At 38.6% G+C, this 26,062-nt stretch overlaps 1 protein-coding gene across 1 annotated transcript in view; it reads left to right on the top strand.

Moving 5' to 3' along the window:
* gpr158a (G protein-coupled receptor 158a) overlaps window positions 1-26,062 on the top strand; it is a 70,892-nt gene that overhangs the window by 1,518 nt on the left and 43,312 nt on the right. Inside the window, exon 2 of the mRNA XM_014992010.2 lies at window positions 14,078-14,183. Within this exon, the coding sequence (XP_014847496.2) occupies window positions 14,078-14,183 (106 nt within the window). The remainder of the gene's footprint in view (window positions 1-14,077; window positions 14,184-26,062) is intronic.

Here is a 26,062-nt window from a genome sequence, read left to right as displayed (position 1 = left end):
ATTAGAATCTTAATCTTGTTTGCATCTGTAATGATTGCTAAATTAGTTGACGATTATTTAAATAATTGATTAATCACGATTAATCGCTTCAGCCCTAGTTCCATCTGTTTTAAAAAAGGTCAATTTATTCATCCATTCAGTCAATTTTCATAATAAATTTCTGATTTATTACTTTAAAAACTGGTCAAAAATGTTATAAAGACGTGAAAAAAATGAATAAATCCTATAATAATGTTAACAGTATAATCGAAGCCATCTGATGCTGTAACTAAGTGGCGAAAAGTTGCCCCATTGGATTCAGTCGTCAATTTTGCAGGAATCCCTAAGAATTAAAATGTTTTGATAACTAACATGAAGCGCTACATCGCCAATTAAAACAAATTAATAATCTGTGAGTTCAGGTTGGTTTATTCAGCACTTCATTTCCAAATCTGGAGAGTCTTCCCTGAGCTGATTCCCCCTGCAAACGCGCAGCCTCTCACCGACTTCCCTCTCCTTACAGGAGGGGGTTTCTCCTCTCCTCCAGTCTGACAAGGCGGCGGGATGCTAAAAATAACCTTGATGTTACTGGATGTAGCTGCGGTGGAAAACCTCTGGCTACAGGCCCTAATTCATTTTTCAGACTCACTCGTCTGGATGCTTTGCTGCACAGGAAGTGTCGCGTGTCATTTCTTTTTCTTTTTTTCATCCCCCTCCATGAGAAACTGTTTCTAAAATCTGACAAATACAAACGAGGCAACACTTAACGCCTTGGTTGCACCTTTACGCTATAAAATGCATTTTTTTCCCTTTCAGAAACCGCGTGTGCCCATGATTGGCTCGTCGTGTTGTGCTGCTTTTACTTGATCTTTAATTGATACGCTCCAGTTGCTCACACACAAGCATTAATTGCAAATGAGACCAAAACCTGCGGTGATTACGCTGTAATAGGCTATCAGATAGCAGACATTATCCCCGTCCGAAGCCTCTCAGAGCAGCTTCACATGTTTAGACTGGAGCAATTTGATTGCAAATTCACAAGCAGCGCCTGAGGTGATGAATGCGATCACACGCCCATCTTTTGTTAGCATCTAAAACTTCACTCTAAGAAAAACGATGAAAAAGAAATCTGGCTTACATTTTGTTATGCTAAATGCAAATACATTCAAACATCGATTAGTAATTAAATGGTTGTAGAATGAAGTTGGTGCTGTTCCTTATTGCTCTGCAGAGGGAAAGCTCATTTCTAACCACATAATGATGGGAGTTTATGTATTAAAAACAAACAAACAAAGCATTGCTGCTTAATTACTGGCGTTCTTTAGTTGATATTTGGTCGTCTGAGCTAATTTACCGTTAGACCCTCAGGCAGGTTGAAACTAACAGCAGGGATTAATTTTTATCTCACAATTTCAGATGGATAATATTTTTAAAGCTAAAATAACAAATCAGAGATAAGAAGGTATGAAAGGTCGATGGATGGATGGATGGATGGATGGATGGATTGATGTTTGGATGGATGGATGGATGGATGTTTGGATGGATGGATGGACAGACAGTTGGACGGGTAGATGGATGGATGGATGGATGGATGGATGTTTGGATTGATATTTGGATGGATGGATGAACAGTTGGATGTTTGGATGGATGAACAGTTGGATGTTTGGATGGATGGATGAACAGTTGGATGTTTGGATGGATAGATGAACAGTTGGATGTTTGGATGGATGGATGGATGGATGGATGGATGAACAGTTGGATGTTTGGATGGATGTTTGGATGGATGGATGAACAGTTGGATGTTTGGATGGATGGATGAACAGTTGGATGTTTGGATGGATGTTTGGATGGATGGATGAACAGTTGGATGTTTGGATGGATGGATGAACAGTTGGATGTTTGGATGGATGGATGAACAGTTGGATGTTTGGATGGATGTTTGGATGGATAGATGAACAGTTGGATGTTTGGATGGATGGATGAACAGTTGGATGTTTGGATGGATGTTTGGATGGATGGATGAACAGTTAGATGTTTGGATGGATGTTTGGATGGATGTTTGGATGGATGGATGAACAGTTGGATGTTTGGATGGATGGATGGATGAACAGTTGGATGTTTGGATGGATCGATGGATGTTTGGATGGATGGATGAACAGTTGGATGTTTGGATGGATGGATGAACAGTTGGATGTTTGGATGGATGGATGAACAGTTGGATGATTGGATGGATGAACAGTTGGATGTTTGAATGTTTGGATGGATGGATGGCTGCTTGGATGGATGGATGAACAGTTGGATGTTTGGATGAATGAACAGTTGAATGTTTGGATGGATGGATGGATGTTTGGATGGATGAACAGTTGGATGTTTGGATGGATGGATGAACAGTTGGATGTTTGGATGGATGAACAGTTGGATGTTTGGATGGATGTTTGGATGGATGGATGAACAGTTGGATGTTTGGATGGATGAACAGTTGGATGTTTGGATGGATGAACAGTTGGATGTTTGGATGGATGGATGAACAGTTGGATGTTTGGATGGATGGATGAACAGTTGGATGTTTGGATGGATGGATGAACAGTTGGATGTTTGGATGGATGGATGAACAGTTGGATGTTTGGATGGATGGATGAACAGTTGGATGTTTGGATGGATGAACAGTTGGATGTTTGGATGGATGGATGAACAGTTGGATGTTTGGATGGATGGATGAACAGTTGGATGTTTGGATGGATGGATGAACAGTTGGATGTTTGGATGGATGGATGAACAGTTGGATGTTTGGATGGATGAACAGTTGGATGTTTCGATGGATGAACAGTTGGATGTTTGGCTTCTTGCTGATCTGTGGTTTTTGGCGCTGATGAACCAAAATGTGAGGAAATGCCTCTGGAAACCAAACAAACTGAGTCTGCAGCGTTTCACTGATCTCAGGCCGGAGTTGGAGTTCAACGGATCACATGTTTCCCTCCAGCCTCTGTTCATTAGCGCTGATGCCTGCGTTGGTGTTTTCACGTCACTGAATACCTCCACAGCTTGATTTAATGCTCAGCTTTGAAATTCAAATCACACATCCTCAAATAGGCTTAAAGTCTTCTCTTAATAATAGTGGAGCATTTGAGGCCACAAAGAAATCCTTTGTGCTTCTGTGAGTCCTTTCTGTCACGTCTCATTTCTCCGTTTGCTCGTCAGCCGTCCTTCAGATGCATCAGTGGGGAAAAAGCTGGTTGGTGTAGCCAGTAGCGTCTTCAGACACCAGCTCGCCTCTTTTTCCCTCCAGATAAATACACAATCAATACCAGGATGAATTAATAATGAATGATGTAGAACAACAGCTCTGCACGGACGATGTGTATTTCCAGCCTCTTAGTGCTTCCTGTTTCAGGTGATGATGTTGCAGGAAGCAAGGTGACTTCTCAGTACTTTTGTCTGTCCTCGTACTTTGATCGCATGGATCTTCTGACTGTTTCATACAGCTTGTATGACAAAGGATGTTTTCACACCTGCTGGACTTGTGGACTTGATTCAATTTGGAAACAAAATTCCAATATTTGTTACATTTCCAGTTAGAGAGGTTCGCTTTCACACTTCACTGTATCAAATGAACCAAACCTTTTTAAAAAACCTGTTCCCTTCTTCACCTGTGGTGGCGCTGCACCAAGAACTACTGAAAGAAACAACACTAAAAGGCATTAGCTGTTTCCATCATAAATGTGAGCTAAACTTTGTTGATATTCCACTAATGTTGAAAAAACAAAATTTTGCAATCAGATGTGATAAGTCATAAAAAAAACATCATCCACGTTCCACTTCCTGTCATCTACTTCATCATTTCTGCCAGTAGTAGCTTCCTGTTGTTGATTACATGACTTGTGTGATGTGAAAAAGTGTTTCAATTGCACTTTGTGAAATACACTAATTTTGACACATAACCAGCAATCTTAGCATAAACGTTTTATTGAAACTGCTGTATCCATGAAGTTAATTTATTTTTATAATTCCAATTTGCGCATTTTTAACTTAAATGGAAATGTAGCTACTGAGCTCCACTTTCTTCTTCACAAAACGTGAATGAAAATGGAGTAGCTTCACATTTTAGCGACTGTATGATTTTTCTTTTGTCTTCCAAAGGCCACAAGTCATTTCTCCTGCTAGCGCTAGACCCTCGCATTTGTTTTGATTGTGTTTGACTAAATACAACCAAATGAATTTGCATAAATTTGTTATAAATTCATACATCTAAAATTAAGGCTTTAAATGCATTTTGCGGTGACTTGATTATTTGATATTCTAGGTAATCTTTTTTCTCTCGAGGGACTTTTCTGTCAAGTAAACGTTTGAGTCACACCTTCATTGTGCTCTGCGACTTGAGGCGATTGAGGCTATCGCTAACTAGCTGCCAATATACCCTTACTAGCTAGCAAAAGCATATTAGCAGCTTTATCACCATTAGTAGCCATTCTTTGGTATCTTTCCATTCACACAATCTAGAGATTTTGTTTAAATTATGTTACTGACAAGAGGAAAAGACAGTGTAAGCAAATAAAACATTTATTTAAACTAATTCTGTACCAAATCAGTTTATATTAAAATGAAAATAGGTTTGTGCATAAAATTATGCACCAGTATTAGGTTAGCTTAGCTGCCTGACTTTTTCTTAAATATAAGAATATTAATAAATTACTCAAAACGTATACTTTGGCTGAGTGGATGTGTAATGCGATATGCAGTATAAGAAGAGCAAAGAAGTACAGCTGAAGAATCGATGCAGGATTCCCAAAACTGTGAAATGTGATTCTTTGTAGAATTATTTTTTCTGTAGCTCTGCTAGCATGCTCACTTTGAGAGCGGCCCGGATGAAGACAACGTTCGTCTTCATCTCTGGATCACTTCTGTTGCCAACCCATACGATTAATTCTTTGCTAAAAAAAAACTTCTGACGTGATACAAGTCTTAAATTTCACCCATAAAGTCTTAAAAAGTCTTAATTTTAAGTTGCAGAAACTTGCAGAAACCCCGATATAAAGGAATGAGTGCTGACTCCAGACTTTTTCCACTATTTTAAATCGACCTGCTGTTTTCGAGAAGGTGTAAGATATCATGCTGCTCATGCTTTATCTCTTTTTCCTGCTAACTTCCTACAAAACTGCCTGTGTTTTCAAGCTGTTAGTGTGTATATGTGTTGATGGTATTGTTGGAGTTTCAGACATTTTGTGGGGTGATGCTGCGCCATCCTAATTGGCAGATCACTCTGAGCTCAGATGCAATGCCGGAGACACAAAGTGGAGATGCACAGGAAGAAAAATGAGTCAGCAGGTGGTGAACAGGCTTCAAACTCACCTTGCACAGCAGAAGCTGTAATTGCTTTGGGAAGGGGAAGCTCACAGAGAAGCAACAGCAGAGGCACAATAAGAGAAATTCATTGAATTTGACTGAGAAATGCAGACGCTTGGTGGAGATTTTTCAAGAGGCTAAATGGGCTCTAAACAGACAGCAGATTTCTCATTATTAGGGCTTCGCTTTGCTTCCAAATATGTGTGTAAAACCAGCTGTAATGTTGGACGGCCTGACTTCGATGGGAGGCCATGAGCTCCAGGAGGACCTGGCAGCATCTGCTTCCATGGACACCGTCCAGAAACAAATAGGAAGAAACTCCCAGCAGTTCCCGAGGCTAAACGCGATCAAGCTTGATGCTAACCCGAGCCGAAGCAGTGTAGGTGTTAAAAAAAGAGAGAAAAAAGAGGCAATTCCTGATGAGAAACAGTGAAGATCTGCAGCTTAGCATAGCAACAGGAGTCCTGCTGAAGTATTCCACTTTAGCTTCCTGACCCAATGAGGACAGAGGAATGAGAGGAGAAGTTGAAGTGAGCGTAACCTCGGAGGGTTAAAGACCCCCGAGGTGATCCTCCTGACGTCAGTGGGGCTCCGCGGCTCAGTCAGGTGGCCTGTCGATGCGATGCCCTCAGCCTCTAAATGTCAGAGTTTCAGAAAATAGAAGCACTCAGGCTTTCTGCTGCGAACACAGAGATGTACGCGTTGATGTTGCTAGAGTAACTGGACAGAGTCTTTCAGCTTTATTCGGATAAATTGAGTATTTGAATTCACCCCCTGGGTTGATTTAGTTTATTTGCAAAATAGCTCAAGCCCAGTTGACTGGATGGAGAAAGTAATGTGAACACCAGATTTCACAATTTAGATTTATGTCTGTACTTTGGCTAGGCCATGCTAACTGATGTTAGCATTGCATCCTGCTGGAACCTTTTAGAATGAGCTGTTTAAGGTCTCTTGTCACTTTAAATCCAAATAAGCTGCTGCCCACCATGCAGCACCCCCCAACTCAACATTTACACTCGTACGTGAAAATGGCTGCAAACAGATGCACAATTATACAACTGTACACCTTTGAAAAGCATTAGTAGAGTCTCCTGCACAACCAGTAGGAATGCAGCAGCTGTTTTCTGGAAAGTAAGTCAACAACAAAACATATGTCTTTTCCAGCAGCCACTGTAAAACCAGTTGACCAAACATGCTGGAGCTCAGCTTGGGTTGCTAGGCAATAGTAGAGCCTCCTGCACATCCAACAACAATGCAGCAAGTGGTTTCTGAATGGTAAATCAACAACAAAACACTTTTCTTTTCCTGTAGCCATTGTACAGCAGATAGGAGGTAAAACTAACTTGCTTGGGTTGCTAGGTAACGGGCTGGGCTCGGCTGTGGTTGCTAGGTAAAGGCATAGTGGCCATGAATGTGACTTAGGAAACGGGAGGTTTTTGAAACGGCCCACTTTAATGACACCAAAAACATGAACTTATTGCCCAACAAAAACAGCTGGATGTTTTTTTAAGCTGTTTTTAGAAGCAGTAAAGACTCACATGGAAATAGAAAAATGTGCACAATGTGAAAAGGCAGCCTATAAATATGAACTTTTATTTCTGAAACTTATCATTTATGTTCTCGGATATGTAAAGTTAATTAAGTTTTCTGTTTTATAATTAAAACAAGGTTTGTCTGAATTTAAGAAAACACCCTACTTTGTTGCCCTTTGATATCAGGAATGCAAAAAGTGAGATGGAAAGAACCAAAATGGAAGCAGTCTTTATTGTCATTCAATCGCAGCTCCTTTCCCCCGTGGCTGCCACATCTCTTTTGATGCTCGGCGACAGAACTCAATAAAATGACCCGGCCTGCACTGAAATGCTCATAGTGGAGCAGCATTGTGCCCGGCGGCTTGACTCACATTAGCTCCAGCGCGTCCTGTCAACCTAATGCATTTCCATCACGGGGGAGACACAGGAGACGTTTTCATTGGGAAGACCCGGCCGACTCTCGCATTGTGATCATTGCGTGACATAATGCAGAGACCGGGCCGCTCTCAAAGGACAGACGTGTTCCTATCAGGGCACAGAGTGTGCATTCAGGTCTTTCTTGGACATGTGTTCAGGTTTGAATAAGGTGGATTATTCTTAGCTGACATTTGTCCTTTTGTGCATCAAGATCAAGTTCTTTAGACCTCTACTCCTTAGACCAGTGCTGCCCAAAGTGGGTCCTGGAGGGCTGGCATCCTGGATTCTTTAGTTTTCTCCCTGGTGGTAGTAACAACCTTTTCAGCATGTCTATGTTTCTCTCAGTCCTTCTAATGAGCCATCATTTGATTCAGGTGTGTTAAACCAAGGAGAGACCTAAAACATGCAGGATGCCGGCCCTCCAGGACCCACTTTGGGCACCACTGCCTTAGACATAATATGTTCTTAATGCTTCATCATTAAAAACATTAAATCTGTAGAGCAAATACAACTTCTGATTGTTTTACCATTTTTTTCTTCTCAAATTCCAATTCATTATAAGTTCATATTTATTCACAACTCATATTTTCCTTGACTTATGCAGCTCTGGAAAAGATTAAGAGACCACTTAAAACGATCAGTTTCTCTAATTTTACTTTTTATAAATACATGTTTGAGTAAAATGAACATTGTTCTTTTATTCTATGAACTGCTGACAACATGTCTCTGAAAGCAAAAATGTAGTTTTTATTTGCAGAAGATGAGAAATGATGAAAATAATGAAAAATGTTCAGAGCTTTCAGACCTCAAATAATGCAAAGAAAACAAGTTTATGTTCATTTAGAAACAACAAGACTAATGTTTTAACTCAGGAAGAGTTCAGAAATTGATATTTGGTGGAAAATCCAGGAGGTTTTCAATTGTCTCTTAACTTATTCCAGAGCTGTATATAGTTGGTCCTCAAGTCTTGGGCAAAGTCCTGCTTTTTGTCCTTTGAGTAAATTATTCTTAATATTCTGAATGTTTTTCAAACCTTTTCTTTGTATTTTGGCTGCTTCTTCACTCGCATCCAGTGAAAATGTAGGATACGTTTGAGAGAAGGCTTTGGTTACATTACCTTGTTTTTTTTCTTAAAACTGCTGCTTCTCATTCAAAACTTTTGTTTATCAACATGTGACATATTCATTTCAAACTGTAAATGAATGAAATAAACAAATAAGTAAAATGTCACACTCAACCGGCACTGTGTTGTTACCTAGCAACCCAAACTGAGCTCCAGCATGTCTGGTCAGCTGGTTTACTTCTGTGCAATGGCTGCTGGAAAAGACAAGTGTTTTGTTGTTGGCTTACTTTCCAGAAACCAGCTGCTGCATTCTTATCGGTTGTGCAGGAGACTCTACTAATGCTTTTCAAAGATGTACAGTTGTATAATTGCACATCTATTTGCAGCCATTTGAACGTGACTTGAAGGCTCAGCCAGCAGCAGCTTATTCAGATTTAAAGTGAAAAGATTCTGAAAGGAGCTCAAAACAGGCAGAACTGACCGGACAAATCTCATTATCTAAGAATGATTTTGTGCAGAAATATAATTAATATGTTTTGTGTAGCCTTTCCTAACCTGTTCAAGGAAGACTTGTGGGAAATGTTTATGTTCTATGTACTGAGTTTATCTTTTAACTTTCTGTTTCACATCTTCTCTGCCTCAGCTGCCTCTACTTACTTCTGATTAGCTACTTTAGTTTCTTTATTTTAACCTCTCCCTTAGCATTTGAGCTCCTCAGTTTTTTTCCATTCCTCACTGACTTCTTCTGTGAAATTACCCCAACTTCCTGCTGATCCATTGTTAACTTTTCTGAAAGTGACTTCTAGTTTTCATTGGATCTCCTATCAGGATCATGTCTACAAATCATAGCAAGAGGGAGCTAAACATGTGGAATTGGTTCCATGTTTTTCAACAGTTTCAGTTAACTTCAGGACAAAATGTGATGACGACAGGATGCCAGTGTCTCTTAGCTGTGCAGGCCTTTAAACTCACAAAAAATGGCGGATGAAATGACTGAGCTCTCTGTTTCCTGGGGCGCCTCTATCTCCTTCTCTCTGTGGTAATCCTGTCTTTATGCCCATGGGCCTCGACGGCCACCATGATGCCTCTGCTCCTCATCATCACTATCAAATTACCAGCCCCTCTGCCACACACTCTCTCAGCCATTAACTCTGTGTCCTGCCCGGCAGACGTTTGCTTTTATTCCTCTCTTCTCTCACAAGCTATTTTGCACACCATATGTCTACATTGGCTGGCATGCTAAAGACCACCCAGGGAGAGGGAAGCAGAGACAAAGAAGAGGAGGAGCCGACTGCAGAAACAAAACCTCAAGACTGAAGTTACATTTCTTTGCACTGAGTTTGTGTGCGTTACATACCCAAAAATGGGAAGTAATTTCTCAGCTAAATCAGCAGCAGAGCAGAAAATACTGAGGTCACTTTGCCCCAAAGAAGGACCAGACCAGCAGTTATTATTATTAAGGGTACAGACAGAAAGAGGCTTGCACTCACCTGCTGTGTCCCACAGTAAACCGGCTCCTGGATACCTGGAGAACATGCTGAAGCAGCAATATTTGTGGAACTGTGTGTGTGTGTGTGTGTGTGACGCCAGAGGATTTCATCCAGTGGTGAAAAGTACATACAGGGTGGGCCATAAGTTTCCATACTTAGAAAAAAATAAACATTTTATATTGGACAACCGTTTTTATTTTTGTGGGACTCTGCAATCGCTGCATGATCTGCAACATTTCTAGTTTTCTGAAACTTGCAAATAAGTTTTGCCACAGTGTCATGTGTGATGCTTGTTCCATGTTTTCTGTTAAAGTTTCGTACAACCATGCGACTGCTTCCCAATCCAGCCACCAGTAGAATTTAAATTCTTTGCTCTTTTGTCAAACGCATCTTCTTGGGTACCTGAGAAATATAAAAGAAATATCCATTTTACATTCTCCTATGTACGAAAACTTTATTGGACCTTACAAAGCAGGGAGTCAGTGCATCCTTAAAAAGTCTTAAATCATGAATCTTAACTATGTTAATCACAGGTCTTAAATGTAGTCTTGTCGGGACTGTTTAGTATGTTTTCCATTCATCATCTTCATTTATGGTTGGTCGAGGCTACCTTTGTTAGCAGTTTCAAGCAAACATCGCTATTTAAATAGAATTAAAAACTAATTCAATGCCAACATGAAAAGCATTTTACTTATTTATCATCCAACTTGATTTAAACAGCTGAGATAAATTGTTCTCAACTTCTTGTCCAGTTGAAAGCTTCTACGGCACAAACTGTAAAAACCTTTTATCACATCACCACTGACAAATTTGTAGATTTAGAGTCTCTTTTTATTTGCAGATTTCTCTAAAATAAATGCTTGTTCTAGTTAGCTGTGACGGGAAGACGTCTACTTCGACACAAATTCCTAATCTAAGTCATGTTAAGTAAGAGGAGCAGTGCCATCTAGTGTTTGTAAATACAAATTGCAGACTGAAGTCAAAATACGGTAGAAACAGCGAACCAGTTTGGCTAGAAATACGGAACAGTTGACAATCTTCTGTATGTGTAATCAAGAAATAAAAACAGTGAGTAAATGTGTGACTAGAAAAACTTTGTAGACGCTTCCGTTAGCGCTGCTAGCTTTAGAAAAGATAAGTTGTTAATTTAGAGGTTCTGTGTTTGAGTCCCTCACAACATATCTAAGTGTTTGGCTAGCTTACTTTACTAGCCAAGTAAGCTAGTAAAGTAGCTTACTTGGCTACTTTACTAGCCAAGTAACAAGCCAAACACGGAACAAGCATCACACATGACACTGTGGCATTACAAGGCTAATTAATGGCCTTGGCATTAGCTTTAGCACAGCTAGCTGCCATCAGAACTTAGCGTTAGCTATTGCTGCAATGTTCAGATGAGGAAAACTTGAGTCATTTTAAATGTTGGCCATTGAATGCAGCGGATAATCAATTATTTCAGCCTTTATACAAGAACCTAACTTGGCACAAATGTTCTCATTGCTAGCATCTTTGAAGAACAAAAAAAGGGTCATTTTTCAAGATAGTCGCTGGGAAACTGTACTTTTAAAACTGCCTATATTTATCACAGATGAATAATGTTGGTGTCAATTCATACACAGCTGGATCAATGGAAATCATATTTACTGACTGTTTTATTCAAGATGGCCACTGTGGTTGTCATGGAAAATTTATTTTTGCACTTAAACACCAATAAGGTGAATGTTTTTAAATCATACATATTTTAAACCGTAGAAATCATAAATATTTTCTTGATCTTGTGTTTCCTTTTTCTGGTAAACATTTTTAAAAATGGCTGTCGTGTAGCAGAGAACATAAAGTCCTCAGGTTCAGTTTTGGCCTCAGATTTTACTACATATTTTTACTTTATGCTGTAAAAGTAGAGTTTATTGTGGTATTTTTTTTTAGCTAAGATTGATCCAGAAAGGACTATTTCTAGCTGACATTTACTGTTTACTATTTATTCCTCCATATTGAGAAGATGTTACACAAGCCGGCTGTTACATGATTATTTATTTTACTTGTTGTATTTCTGTTTGACCAGACTGTTTTATCTTACATTAAAATATACATTTAAGTAGCATTAGAGAGGGAATATGAACTAAAAACATGTAGATAAGCTGAACCTAAACAGAAACTGAGATTCTGAGTTTGAAGCAGTCACATCCAGTCTCTTTGCCCTACCTTTGTGCTTCTCTTTATTGGTGTGTAATGGATGTCTTTGTTGCTGCATCAGCAAATGGGGCTTAATGGTCCTGGGAGAAGTACAAGCGATTGGTGTGGATGAACAAAGAAATATGATGGGATGAAAATATTATCTGTATTAGACCCGAACAGTTGGATGGCTGCGGTACAGTGGCATAATTACAGTGTTGTAGATAAAGTCTTAATACAAAATGAAAACAGGTGCTGGACATATTGTATGTAAATACTATTCTCCATTACTATGTTGTGAACTATTATATACTCTTTAATGAAGCAAAAGGGTGACAAGATGCATTATTGAATCAAATCTATATTACTTTCGCTAAACCTGCTTTGGTCCTTATTACAGCTGTACTGGGAATATACTTGAATAACATGTTTGTAATTTGTACTGGAAGGCCAAAGTTATGTGCTAAACCTTTAACTTGATACCAGCATCTATGTTTAACAGCCAACCAAGATGCTGAGTTAATTCCTGTCTTATTTCTGCTGGAAGCTACTTCCCATCGTCTTTCTTCCTCTCATTATTAATGTCTAATACTGCATGCAATTTTCCGTGAAGAGAAATTATGATCTGCAAAGTGAAGGGAAAATCTCAAATGTCGTGACACTGCAGAGATGTGTTGAACAACCCGAGTTTCACAAAGCTTTGAGACGGCATAGATTTGCCTCCAGCTGTGTTTTATTTTTAAGTTTAGCACAAGTGTGTGTGGGCTGAGGTCAAAGGGTTACATTTCAGCCGTCATTAATTATATTTAAATAATAAAAAAGGTAAATAAAGTAACTTTTTACTCTTGTTAAGTTATAGCTTCCCATAACAGAGAAAAGATTTGCCAGAATCAGATTGAGATGACAGCTCACTGGTATCACTCAGCTTATTTCAGGAGTTAAATTGGATATTTTAAGTTATTTGAGAGAAACATATCTAAAAAAAATAGTTGTGTTTTGCACTTTTTGGGAGTTTTCACACCTGATAGTCTGGTACTTGGTTTGATTTGGGACCAAATTTACAACATCTGTTGCATTTTCAGCTGCTGCGGTTTGCTTTTACTTCAAATCCAAACAATTTGAAAAAACTGTTCCCCTCCTCGCCTGTGGTGGCGCTGCACCAAGAACAGCTGAAGGAAACTACATGAAAACCTCTAAATAAGACACTGAGCACAAAAAATAGACACCAATGGAGTAACGCCAGATTTTACCGGTTGTATGATTTCTCTTTCGTCACTGACAAAAGGCCCTGCGAAAAACAGTGAGGGGAGCTGAATGGGTAATTAAAATGTCCCAGACCCACCTTTCAAGATCTGTCTCAGAAACTGGTCATTGAACATTACCCTAGACCAGATGAGTCAAACTCAAGGCCCGGGGTCCAAATCTGGTTTGCCATAGCTGTTTATGTGGCCCTCTAGACTCCAAATTACATCAATAAGTCTGTCCAGTTTTTCACAAATCTGCAAAATTCACACCAAATCAACAGATCCATACATTTTTTCATGATTTTTACTGCAAATTTTTCTCAAAATTGGCCAAAAACATTGTGTCTAAGATACTGCTCCAATTACAGTCCATGACCGTTAAGATGATTAATAAAAAGTCACATTTAACATCATACATTATCACAAATATTGTAAAAATTCCCAATAAAAAAATAATCACAAAATCCTGGATGGACTGATCAGTGTGAAAAGACGATGAATATTATTTCATTTTAGGAAACACTTACCGAATGCTGAAACAAACAGTTATTGATATTTTAACCGTTTAGTGAGTTTTATCAACACATCCAGGCACAACCGGCCCTTTAAGAACATTCAGATTTTTGATTTGGCCCAAAATGAAACTGACATTGACTCCCCAAACTTAACTTTTTGAACTGCTGCCTTTTAGGGAAATTACCCAAATATTTTTCCATAGTAACGTTTTAAAAATCCAGAAGAAAGTATGTTAAGGTTTTGTTGTTTGCCAACAGCTTTGCAGCTAAATGTCAACGATTTGATCGTTGGTTCCGTCTTTAAGCGTCATGTCCTCCTGTCTTGTAGGGGCGTGGTGCGGGTGGACGTTAATCTGCAGGATGTTGATATCGACCAGTGCTCAACTGACGGCTGGTTTGCTGGAACCCATCGATGCAACCTGACCACTATGGAGGTGAGTGCACCGGACATGAGGCCCAGACAGAGATCGATTGGCTTTGGAAAGTGAACTGTAATACACCCACCACCCCATGAAGCTCTGAAAGGAAAAGCAGTAAATCAGCATGACTGGTGACAAAATGGATGGAGGTCTGATTACTTCTCAGTGTTACTGTTACTGCTGGCTAACACTTAACAAGGCTGTCTTTTTAAATTTATGAACACAAACGTACGCTCTGAGTTCTCCATCAATGTCTAGCAAACGTACTGCAGGTTGCAACTGCTGAGCTGCAGATTGTTTATTTAAGGAGCCCCATCAGGGCTGTTGTAAACAGTTATTTTAGTAATTGGGTATTCTGTCAGTTATTCTGACGATTAATCAAATAATACATTTTATAAAATAAAATATTGGTAAATACTGCCATAACAGCAGTGTTACTGTTGGATATCAGCCCAATTTTTAATATATAAGCATTCCTAACGATTACTTTTCTGTAGTTCACAAAGGTATTTACTTTTAGTTTATGTATTCATCTTCAGTCAGTTTAATAGATGAACTTGCCCAGCCATCTATAGCTTCTGTGTCCATGTTAGCGATGGGATTTGACACCTTCGTTCGTCACATGGAAACATCTATCAGCCACGATAGATCGTAACGCCACTATGCGCTCCGCCACACATTTGTTCAGACCGGGATGACATGAAATTTACTTTCCGGTTTGTACGTAAAGCTGCAGTTATATTAAGCATCAACTACAGCGCAGTCGCCCGCAGTGTTCAGTTTATCTGCTCACTGGTATAAATACACCCGCTGCGCACTTCGCCGCCGTTCGCTCTAAACCGACCACCAGGAAGCAGTGGCGCAAAAAGTGGGTATGCAGCTTATGCAACACATAGGGGCGCTGCACCAGAGGGGGCATCCAAACCCCGTCTGGAGGGGGCGGCACGCTGATGATGCCTTCGCATACACTTCACCGCGCCCTTATGGTCCTGCACCTCACACACATGTAAATGTAAATGTAGCGAGTTTTACCTTTCACGTGTCTTCGTCTCGGGGGGCGGGGGGGGATGTAGAGCGACTGTACTACGTACCTTCCTTTGGGGGATGCCCATTTATGTTTTCGCATCCACCTGAATAATATGTAGTTGCGCCCCTGCCAGGAAGCAAGAGAGGCTGCTGTACTCCAGGCATGGCACCAGTTATTTTAAAGATACTTATTAGTCCCCTGTAAAACGACAAAAACCTGGACATTATAATAACTCAATGAAATACCTCCGTATTCTCTGGACCAAACTTGAAAATTGGATGTTATGGTGCCAACACTTAGCATTCGTCAACAACTCATAGGAGACAGAGAGAGTGCTGCGCAACGTAAATAATCATCCGGCCGGAACACGGTGCGCTAAATAATAAAACATAATTTAGCTAAGCTTCGAGGCAGATAATTTTCCTTGAGGAATTTTAATAGTTCCTCGAATCTTTTGAGGAATCGTTACAGCCGGAATCCCCATTATTTTCTACTGTAGTAGAGACTATTCTTCTTGGGGTCCACACCAAACATTACAATAAAAATCCTTTGCAAACATTACATAAAAGATATAATGGTATTCCTTAACAAAATTAGATTAAACACAAAACTGCTTCAATATCTTACAAACATTACAAAGAGACATAACAAGGTACCTTACCACACAAACTGTATCAGAACTAAATTAAACAAACTCTAAATATAAATTTAAACATTCCATCATTCTCCATTATAGATTCTTAAAGATTGTTTAAAAAAATGGTTGTAGGGAATAAAGATTCCTCATGAAGTTTTATGACGGGCAGCTACAACTCGTCTCAGTTATTACCTCCATCAAGGCCGCCCTGCGATGAAATACGATGTGTTTTTGTCTGTTGACACTGAATGCACCACCTTGCATGAAACAAGCAGAGTAAGTTTGTTCCCATTAGCAACAAAAAGAGGCTCAAATCTCAAGAGTCTGCTTCCAGGGTCAGAGCATAAAACCCAAGTAAAACATTCAGCAGATGGAAACTGAGATGAAAGAGTAAAGGAAATGTATGTGGCTTAGCATTGTTTATTTATTTAACTCTTATTTAACTCTTTATAAAATGTTTGCATTTTTAAGCCTTTATAGTTGGTGTTCAGGTGTTAATCTTCCAATCTTTCAATAACACATAATTATCAAGGGTAACACTTTATTTGAAGGGGTGTGAATAAGACTGTCATGACACTTTCATAAACATGACATAACACCTGTCATGAACATGACATAACACCTGTCATGAACATGACATAACACCTGTCATGAACATGACATAACACCTGTCATAAACATGACATAACACCTGTCATGAACATGACATAACACCTGTCATAAACATGACATAACACCTGTCATAAACATGACATAACACCTGTCATAAACATGACATAACACCTGTCATAAACATGACATAACACCTGTCATAAACATGACATAACACCTGTCATAAACATGACATAACACCTGTCATAAACATGACATAACACCTGTCATAAACATGACATAACACCTGTCATAAACATGACATAACACCTGTCATAAACATGACATAACACCTGTCATGAACATGACATAACACCTGTCATAAACATGACATAACACCTGTCATAAACATGACATAACACCTGTCATGAACATGACATAACACCTGTCATGAACATGAATAAGCCTTCATGAATATTTATGACTGTTGTCATAAAGCGTCATTCGGTAAATTTTGACACTTTTAATACAAAGTTGATATTATTCAAAATGTCTTTGTTATGACAACTTGACATTAACCAAGAAATCATTACTGTTTAAACTTTACCTTTAATAACATAAAGTTACCTAATTGTTAAAGTGCAATCAGTAATACTTTTATGACAAATTTATATCAGTAATGATTTCTTGGTTAATGTCAAGTTGTTATAAAAAAGACATTTTGAATAATGTCAACTTTGTATTAAAAGTGTCTTAATTTACCGAATGACGCTTTATGACAACAGTCATAAATATTCATGAAGGCTTATTCATGTTCATGACAGGTGTTATGTCATGTTTATGACAGTGTCATGTCAGTCTTATTCATCCCCTTTCAAATAAAGTGTTACCTTATCAAGTAATATTTTCAAATTTCCTGTCGACTTTAAACATTTTTTAACTCAAAAACACGACGGGCCGCTGGATGAATGACTGGCCACCAGGCTTAGCAGGTTTTCTGGCTCAAACTTTGGTTATTCTCATTTTGTTCCCTGCCTTAGTGTTAAACAATCAGCCGTTGTCAAATTTTAATCAGCACAAAGTTGTACAATTTACATTTGTTAGCTGGTGAAAGGGACATTTTTAACCAAAGCATGTTGTTTTTTCCTTAACCTATCATCACAGAAGTAAAATGTATAAAAACATATCTAACCAAAGAGAGACCATAAAAGTCAACATGTAATATTGGGAAAAAATGAGATCAATTTGATAAATTATCCAAATTAGACACATACAACAAAAATAATAGTACTTTACAAGCCCAGAGTTTACCAGAAGATGAATAGGATGAAGCCTGTTCATGTACTTAGCAGCCTACAGCATTAAAGGTTTTCTTCTGCCTGACCACTTTAAATAAGAAATGATCACATATTGATGTCTACTGGAGAAAACAATTTATTTACAGGTAAACATATTGGTTTATGCATTAGACAAAGTGTTAAGCATGATACTTCCACCTCCGTTCTCCACACCTGCTATGAGGTTCATTTTTCTGAAATGATTTATTTGGTTAGTGCCAAACATTTAAAGAGAAATATACAGAAATTAAAGATTGACATTTCATCATAAGGTCAGGATTTGACAGTTACAGACGGAAAACCCAACAGTTTCCCAATTATTAGACTTATTGAAGCTTATTAACGTTTCCAGATGAGGTGAGCCAATGAAACGAGCTTCAGCCTCTTGAAGACTGATAGATTTCACAGACATGCTGCAGATGAACCTCCTTCATAATGCATGTGTTGTAATGTATGGTAGTGAGCCTCTGTTAATAATTAATCACTCTCTTTGTCTGAGTACTTCCACTCTCCGCGTATATTCAATAAGAGTGGCTTTGACCGTGTGTGTGTGTGTGCGTGTGTGTGCGTGTGTGTGTGTGCGTGTGTGTAAAGATGGAAACACATGGTTGAAGGCATGTTTGTTTGAAAAACACAGATCTGTGTGTGCTGTCAGCGCAGGAGTGTGTCTGAACTTTGCTCGACTGATAAGACGTCGTTGTGGTCGTAGCGCGCGCCGGTGTGCGTTCTTCCCTGTATGACAGCTTCTTTGTGCACAAGTGCTCATTAGTGTCATGCCGGTTCCATAAACAAAAGATAAATTACACGTCTGTGCAAATAGAAATTACAGTAAGCTATAGCCATATCTGTTACAGCTTTCTAGGGAAGTTAGGGAAGTTAGAGGTGACAAGGGACGGCTCACCTTCTGGAAATGCAACTTGGTCTGCTATGGTTTTAACTTTGATCACATATCTGAAGTAAAAAAAATTTCACATCTGCAATGTAGAAACTGATAAAAATGAACCAATGCTGTTTCTGTTACATACTGTTACAAAATAAACTCTTTAATTCAAGATATGCAACATGTTTTATTTGATTCAAACAGCATTAAAGCTGGTTTAAAAAAATAAGAATCCCTTTGTCCAGTGAACGTTTTCATATGAAATTACATTTTTTGCATGTCAGCAGTTTTTGTGCAGACAAATTTGAATTTTTGGTAATTTGTTTGTGCAGGAGGCTCCACTTCTGCTTTTCTGCTTTTCAGGAAGGACCTTTCAAGACTTAAACGGGACCTGTTATGCAAAAATTAACATTTTGTTCTTCTTTTTACTGCTTCTAAAACCAGTTAAAGCGCTAAAAACATTATTCCAGCTGTGGTTTTTTTGTGTCTGGAAAATGAGCTCTTTAACATCCCTCCCGAATGTAACATCACAAATCAGCAAGCACTTCTCATGAGTGTAAATTATAATATTAATGAAAAGTCTGTGTAATTTTGGAACTCAGCTCCCAAGTTAAGTCTATTGTAATGATTACTTCACCACAGACATTAGTCTTAAAGGTTTTATTTGTGTTAAAGATGATTAATTCTTGCTTACAGTTAATGAATCAATAAAAAACATTCAAAAATATATTTGATACCTGCTAGGTTGTTTTCAAAAGGTGCTTTTAATCTGACAAACAAAAATTCAGTTTTTACTTGTAGATTTGTGTTTGGTTTTTAATATCACAGTTTCCCCCAGCAAACAAAATATAACTCATGTTTGATTTATAGGAGCTTTCATGTCAAAAGCAATATATTCTAATTAATTAAGTTTGACTGCATTTGTTTAGTTAAGTGCTAACATAACAATTCCCTTGATAATGTTTGTACGTCTGCCTCATAACCAAATTGTGTTAATAACAAACACAAAAATGATCATCTAGAAATGCAACTGGATTTCCTGTTTGAGAAGCGAACTTGTGCTGCTGAAGGTGAACATTTTCTCCCATCTTTCACTGTCAGTACTTTCATTAGTGTGTTTTGTCGCTCGTTGGGACATGGCCGCCCTCGGGGCACGTCTCATGGCAGAACGTGGTCCTGGATGATGATGAATGTTTCAATCAATTAGCTTATTGCTCAGAACAAGTGGTTGGGCCCTGGGGAACCGGAGCCAGTGAAAGGCAGTGACACATAACTTAAATGATTACTGCGGCCGCCAGAAAAACGACTGCCGAATGAAGGGAGCAGAAACCACCAATCAGAAATCATCATTTACACCCTCAAAATCTTTTCTGGAGCTTTCACCAACAAAATGCTCTGATTATTGTGTGTTTTTCACAAATAAAATGGAAACAAACTATTTGCTCATGCTACAAAAAAGAGATGTGACCTTTTTTTCCTCACAATTAAACTAAACTTTTTCCTGTTGTGTGTCAGTCAGATTAGCTAAAATATTGATATGTGTTAAAGAACAACCAAAAATAAGTCAGCAAAGCATTTGTATTTTCCATGAACCATTATATATACAGCAGTAAAATGAGCTTATCAAATGTGCTGGAGTTCCACTTGGGTTGCTAGGTTACAAGTCTGGGCTTGGCTGGGGTTGCTAGGTAACAGCACAATGCTTGTGGAATGTGACCAAAAAATCTGGACGTATTTGACATGGCTCATATTCCATACACAAAGAACATTAACTTATTGCTAAAAAAGCTTTGGCTGTTTTTAGAAGCAGCTGAGCTGATGTACAGAAAAGGCACAAAATGGGAATTTGGATGTTTTTCATGTCAGAATCAGAATTCATTTTATTGTCATTGTGCACAAAAGAAAGCAACAACATTTAAAAAGTAGCAACTCTCAGAGATAAGTCAAATAAATAAAAAAATAAAATAATAATAAATAAGTATAGCTCAATAATTATAATAACACCTCAAACAAGCCACCTTGTCAGACTGGCAGGAGGTGCACCTGTTGCAGTTTTCTAGCTGATTACCAATCTTTAACCTTCCCTGTCTTAATGTGGCGATGAGAAAAAGTGCAGCAAATGTCACGGTCGGACAACAGGGAAGCGGAGGGATTGTCTCATCAGTTTCCAGAACTACACAAACAAAAAAACCTCATAAAAGAGCACACAGGGTCAGAGCAACCCCTCCGGACTGCGTGCAGAATGAAAAACTTGTTGGGTGCAAATGATCCCGAGGGAGAGTAGGACGCCTGACCTGCTCATTCAGATTTTGACTGATACTGATTTCTTTTTTGTGTGTGTTGCAAGAAAGTTACTGAGTTAACTGCAAATGTGCGCCCATGACCTGGTGGGCTGGTCTGTCAATCAAACATATCTCATGGGAAGCAAAAGAGGACAGCAGTTGACTTTTAGACCTTTGCCAAAGTAGATATGATCTTCATATGTATCGGCCGATCGCCGATTTCTCAAAATTAAGGAAATTGTGGCCGAATAATCGACTTGTCAATTTGTCGGTGCACCCCTATGCCAGACCTAATGGAAAATTCAAAACACACCATCCAAGATATTATGAAGAGAATTGTGGACCTCAGTTATGCACAAGCATTGAGACAAGAGGAAAGTCTGACAGTGAACAGTTTCAATCTACAACGCAGACCCTTCAGGTCGTGAACCTTTCATTGTGCTCCAATCTGTACCTGCAGCCTCCATGTCTTACAGGATCAAACACATCACACAATGGCCTTGTGTTGTATGCCCTGCTGTGATAACAAACTCTTTGTCTGCATTGCCAGGCCTGCAAGAGGACATGTAGAGCACTTGAATAAAAGTGTGAAAATGCTGCCTGCACAGCTTTCTGATGACCTGACAAGAAAATGTGACATAAATTATCAGATTTGGTTCATTTGAAAGCTTTTATCCGTCTGAATGGACCAACTGTGATTAAAATACACCTCTGTTTCTCAGCTAGAAGCCTCTTAAAAACAACAAAGAACACAGATAAATAAAACTTCATACTGCATATTTTAATATCAATTTGATAACAATAATAAGTATCACCAAAACCAATACTTATTTTTGACATATGGCATATTATCAAACTTCTGACATCTTTAACCGTTTTGGTGGTTTCAGTGGATTTTTGCGGTTGTAGTATTTCTCTTTTGTCTTTGGTCAAAGACCACAAGCCATTTCTCCTGCTAGTGTTAGACTCATGCGTTTGATTTGGTTGTATTTACCCAGAATGCCTTGTGCTATAGTCTGCTTTCGGCTTTTTGAATGATTTCCGGTACACTTGGCATTCATGTATACATTCAAAGTGTGCCAGAGTTCACTTCAACCTAACCGATACCTATTTTTAAATTTTTTAAGACGGACTAGAGTTCACCTTTTTAGTTTGCATCAGAGTTTGATTGCACATTCACACCACCGGAAATGAAGTGGACTTCCTGGACAAACGGACTATAGTTTGATTAAATCAGACTAAACAGGGCTGGTGTGAATCCACTCTTAGTTCCCCTTTAGGATGAATTGTAGTTCTTCTGCTGATGTCCACGTATATATAATCTCTAGCCACTCCTCACCGATGTTTGTTTTTCTCTCCACTGTCCCCTGTGTGGATGTGACATGCGTTAGTTGTGCAGCAACGAGGAACATTCATACACTTGTTTCTCTCACAGTTTTCCCTGTCTCGGGTGTTCCCTCTGCTTTCATTCAGAAACAGAAAGAAAAAATTACTCAGCGCTTCATCTCCAGGCCGGATCATGTTTTGTAGAGTAAAAATAGCGCTCGTTTTGGCGTCTCGGGACTTCCCCTGCTGTTGGAAACGCAGCGCGGTTGTGGGGCAGGGCTCCCCTCGAGGGACCCGTGTCAAGTGGAGAGTAACAACAAGCTGTGGCCTTTTTAACCCGCTGATCTCGTCTCTGCAGCTTGGGTGAAAAGAAACGACTTGACGCATCGTAATTGGGAAGATTCCTGCAATGTTTTCTGTTAAGAGTACATTCAGGACCCTTTAAATAGGGTAATTGCTAATTATCAGCTGTGATCTAAGCAGAGCTGTGGTTATGTGTCAGAGTTGATAACGGTCTTTGATATAAAGGAAACAGAGGAGTGCACAAACAGAACCGCCCTTGAATTCAAGTTAATCTACATTTATTATGCTGGTCCTGAACAAATAGAGCATCGCTATGTTTCTCTAAACATGTTGGACTTGTGAAAACATTTTTTGGTTTTCCAGCTGTACAAATAATGTTTGGGAGCCTGTTTAGTTAAAGAAGGTCTTCCTCTTACTGTTTATATAGATGCAAACTTCTGCTTCTCAAAGATGAACGGTTGTATAATTGCGCATCCGTTTGCAGCCATTTTAGCATGTCAGAGTAAACGTTGAGCTTGGGGGGTGTGGCCAGCAGCAGCTTATTTGGATTTAAAGTGAAGACGCCCTAAACAGCTCAATCTGAAAGGAGCTCAAAATATACAGAATTATCAGACTGAAATCTGATTATCTAAGATTGATTTTGTGCAAAATACTTGTTGAACATGTTTGTAAAACCCATAGCCCTATCCAGACCTGTTCAAGGAAGCATAACAGGTCATCTTTAAAGTCTTTTGAACTGTGATTTTCTTCTCATTTGTTATCGCAGCTCAGGGGTTTTCATTTGCAATTCAGCTAAATCGTTTGCGGTGAATCAAAAAGGAAAATGCATAATCTTAAGTGTCTCAGTTGAGAAATAATCATCCGGGCTCTGTCTTTTTGAACTCTTCTGAGAACCTTCTTCTTAACTACTCTTTGAAAATACTAGAAGTTAATTGCCATGTGCTCCTATTCCTGTTTAACTATGTAGGAACTTTGTGCTAATGAGCGCTTTGAGAACATTTTGAGCTCCTCTGACGCTGTGTTGTGTGTAAGTGTATATTTAAAGGAGCTCTCAGGCACTTTAGGCACTTTAGTGGGAAACTGTGACACTTCCTTAAGCTGTGAACGTCATTATGAAAGCGATATCCCATGGAGTGTGTTGTGTGCATCAGGAGCTGTGCCTGATGGCGGCGTTAAGCCCCCTCTTGGCCGGAGAGCTTATCTCGCCAGTGTCTGGGCTTTGCTCTTTCGACGGCGCCCAAAGCGAAGCCCCGCTGTCCGTGCCTCTCTGTTCGGGGTAACTCCTGATAGTTGACCTCTTTTAAAGGCCTGGATGGCTGCTGGCTGTGTTCATCCAGCCCTCTGAAATGTCTCAGAGCTTTCTGCCTGTGTGTTTGTACATCTGAGGTGCACAAGCTTGGAATCCTGTTCAGAGCTGGAGCAATTTATTCAGCCTTCAGAATAAAAAAAATGGAAATGTGGTACAATCCCAGCCTGAAGCAAACGTTTTGACGTCAAAATGCTCTCTGTTTGCCCTCTCTGTCTCATTTACTCTCTATCAGCACACACAAAAACACTGCTGCACGTAAATATAGCTGTAGCTCAGTTCCTAATTTGAAAAGGAACAGAGCCTCACAAAAGTATTCAAACTACAGATGTTTTTCACTGGGATTTTATGCAACACATAGTAGTTCACAACTGTGAAGCTGAAGAAAAGTGATTTAAATTTTCATTACTCAATAGAAATCTAAATTAAAAGATTTTGATGTCTAAATCTAAAGATGCAGTTTTATTCTGAGTTATTGTTATTGATGCAATTGTTGGCACCATAGTATTATTTCACTTATACGACAGGTTTGCCTTAATTTGTACTTTCACAAAAGTAAGATGTTACTTTCTTGGAACATAACAGGTGCTTTCTGAATCTTACTAAATACTAATAAATACAAATACTAATAAAATGCACAGAAATTTCAGACAGTATACTTTGCAAGTAAAGATTTTTAAATATGTTTCTTCCAAACTTTTTAAAAATCTTTGAAAAATATTCCTGATCAATGAACTAGTTTTAGAAAAGCTTTCACTTTGGCTGCTTATTCTATTATTTTCTGTCCAGTCCATCTTTTTGCATCGGCCTACATAAAATGAAATAAATGGACAAGTGGAGGATAAAAGAGGAAAAAATATCTCCTGTAAACATTAAATTCCCCTCTTATAAAACTCCCTAAAAGCTCAATAAAATGACATACTAAGATGTCTTCCATGCATTTTCTATAAGTTGGCACATATTTCACTCTATACCTCATTTAGTGTGCACACATTTATGAATATGGAAATTAGTCTACATCTATTTGTGTTTCTTGCCTGCAGCAGCTTAGACTCGGTTTACTCAAACATTATAAAACCCCTATGCTACAAAATGGCAAATATTAAAGCAAATTACCTGCACATCAAAGCAGCAAACATTGAGCAGGAAGAAGAGAAAGAAATATTTTACTCTTTATAACAGACAATATAAATTTTTGGGATTAATAGAAAATATAGATGATATTCTTTTCAAATGTTAGCTGTAATAAATTGTTTTTGGACAATTTTAATTGCATTTTAACTTTTTTGATATGCAAAAATAGAAACATGGAACTTTTTATTATTTGTAATGTATATAATCTGTATACATATTTGATGGTACTTGAAAATCGAAGGTGAATATAGTGAAGTAAAATTGACTTTTGAGCTTTAAATCGTGTTACTATGTTATTCCCTCATCAAAATCACACCTGAAGTGTCTCATAGGGCCTTCCCCTCTCAGCTCCTTCAGACTAGCAGCAGCAGCAATTAGCAAACACCTTTTGGAACCTGGAGTCTGCTGAGCTCATTTTAAAGCCTACTTCTCAGTGAAATACTCCTATAAACAATGTTAAAGGCTTAATGGAGGAACATTGTTGTGATGACTTCCTGAAGGCGGAGTGTCGAAAAGAGTAGGAACTTCTTAAAGAGACAGAGACCCAATTTCATATTTGATGAATCTATCTTTTTTATAACTACTCAAGGTAACTCAGTTACTTGATTGTGCTATGAAATGGCTATATGTGCCTGGAAAATATATGATACTGCCCCTTTAAGACGAGATGCCACTGGTTACCTCTTATGCTCCTCACTTTAGAGATTCTTTGGGTTTTTTGGAGGGACTGCGCGTCTCTTCTGAGCTGTTAATGTAGTTGCTGATGTAATAAAATTACAGGGCAGGAATATTATGTGGGAAACAACCATGGATGGAAAAAATCTGCAACATTAATGTGTAATATTTGCAGACAGATGGTTGATAAAGTATCATTGCCATCGGATTTATGATGTTGACTTTGCTTCCTGATATCTTCTCTGCTCAGTGTGACTCAATAATCGGGAGGTTTTGGAAATGAATCATTTTCCAGACACCAAAAAACAATTAATTAAAACAATAAATTAAAATAATAAAAACCTTTTATTAATCACGTGTGTTGTTTTTAGAAGCAGTAGAAACCCAAATGGAAGC

This window comes from Poecilia mexicana, unplaced genomic scaffold, assembly GCF_051168715.1.
Source record: "Poecilia mexicana isolate PSO_F unplaced genomic scaffold, ASM5116871v1 scaffold_20, whole genome shotgun sequence".
NCBI lineage: Eukaryota > Metazoa > Chordata > Actinopteri > Cyprinodontiformes > Poeciliidae > Poecilia > Poecilia mexicana.
The sequence above is the reverse complement of the archived record's forward strand: the minus strand, read 5'-3'. Positions and strand labels throughout refer to the sequence as shown.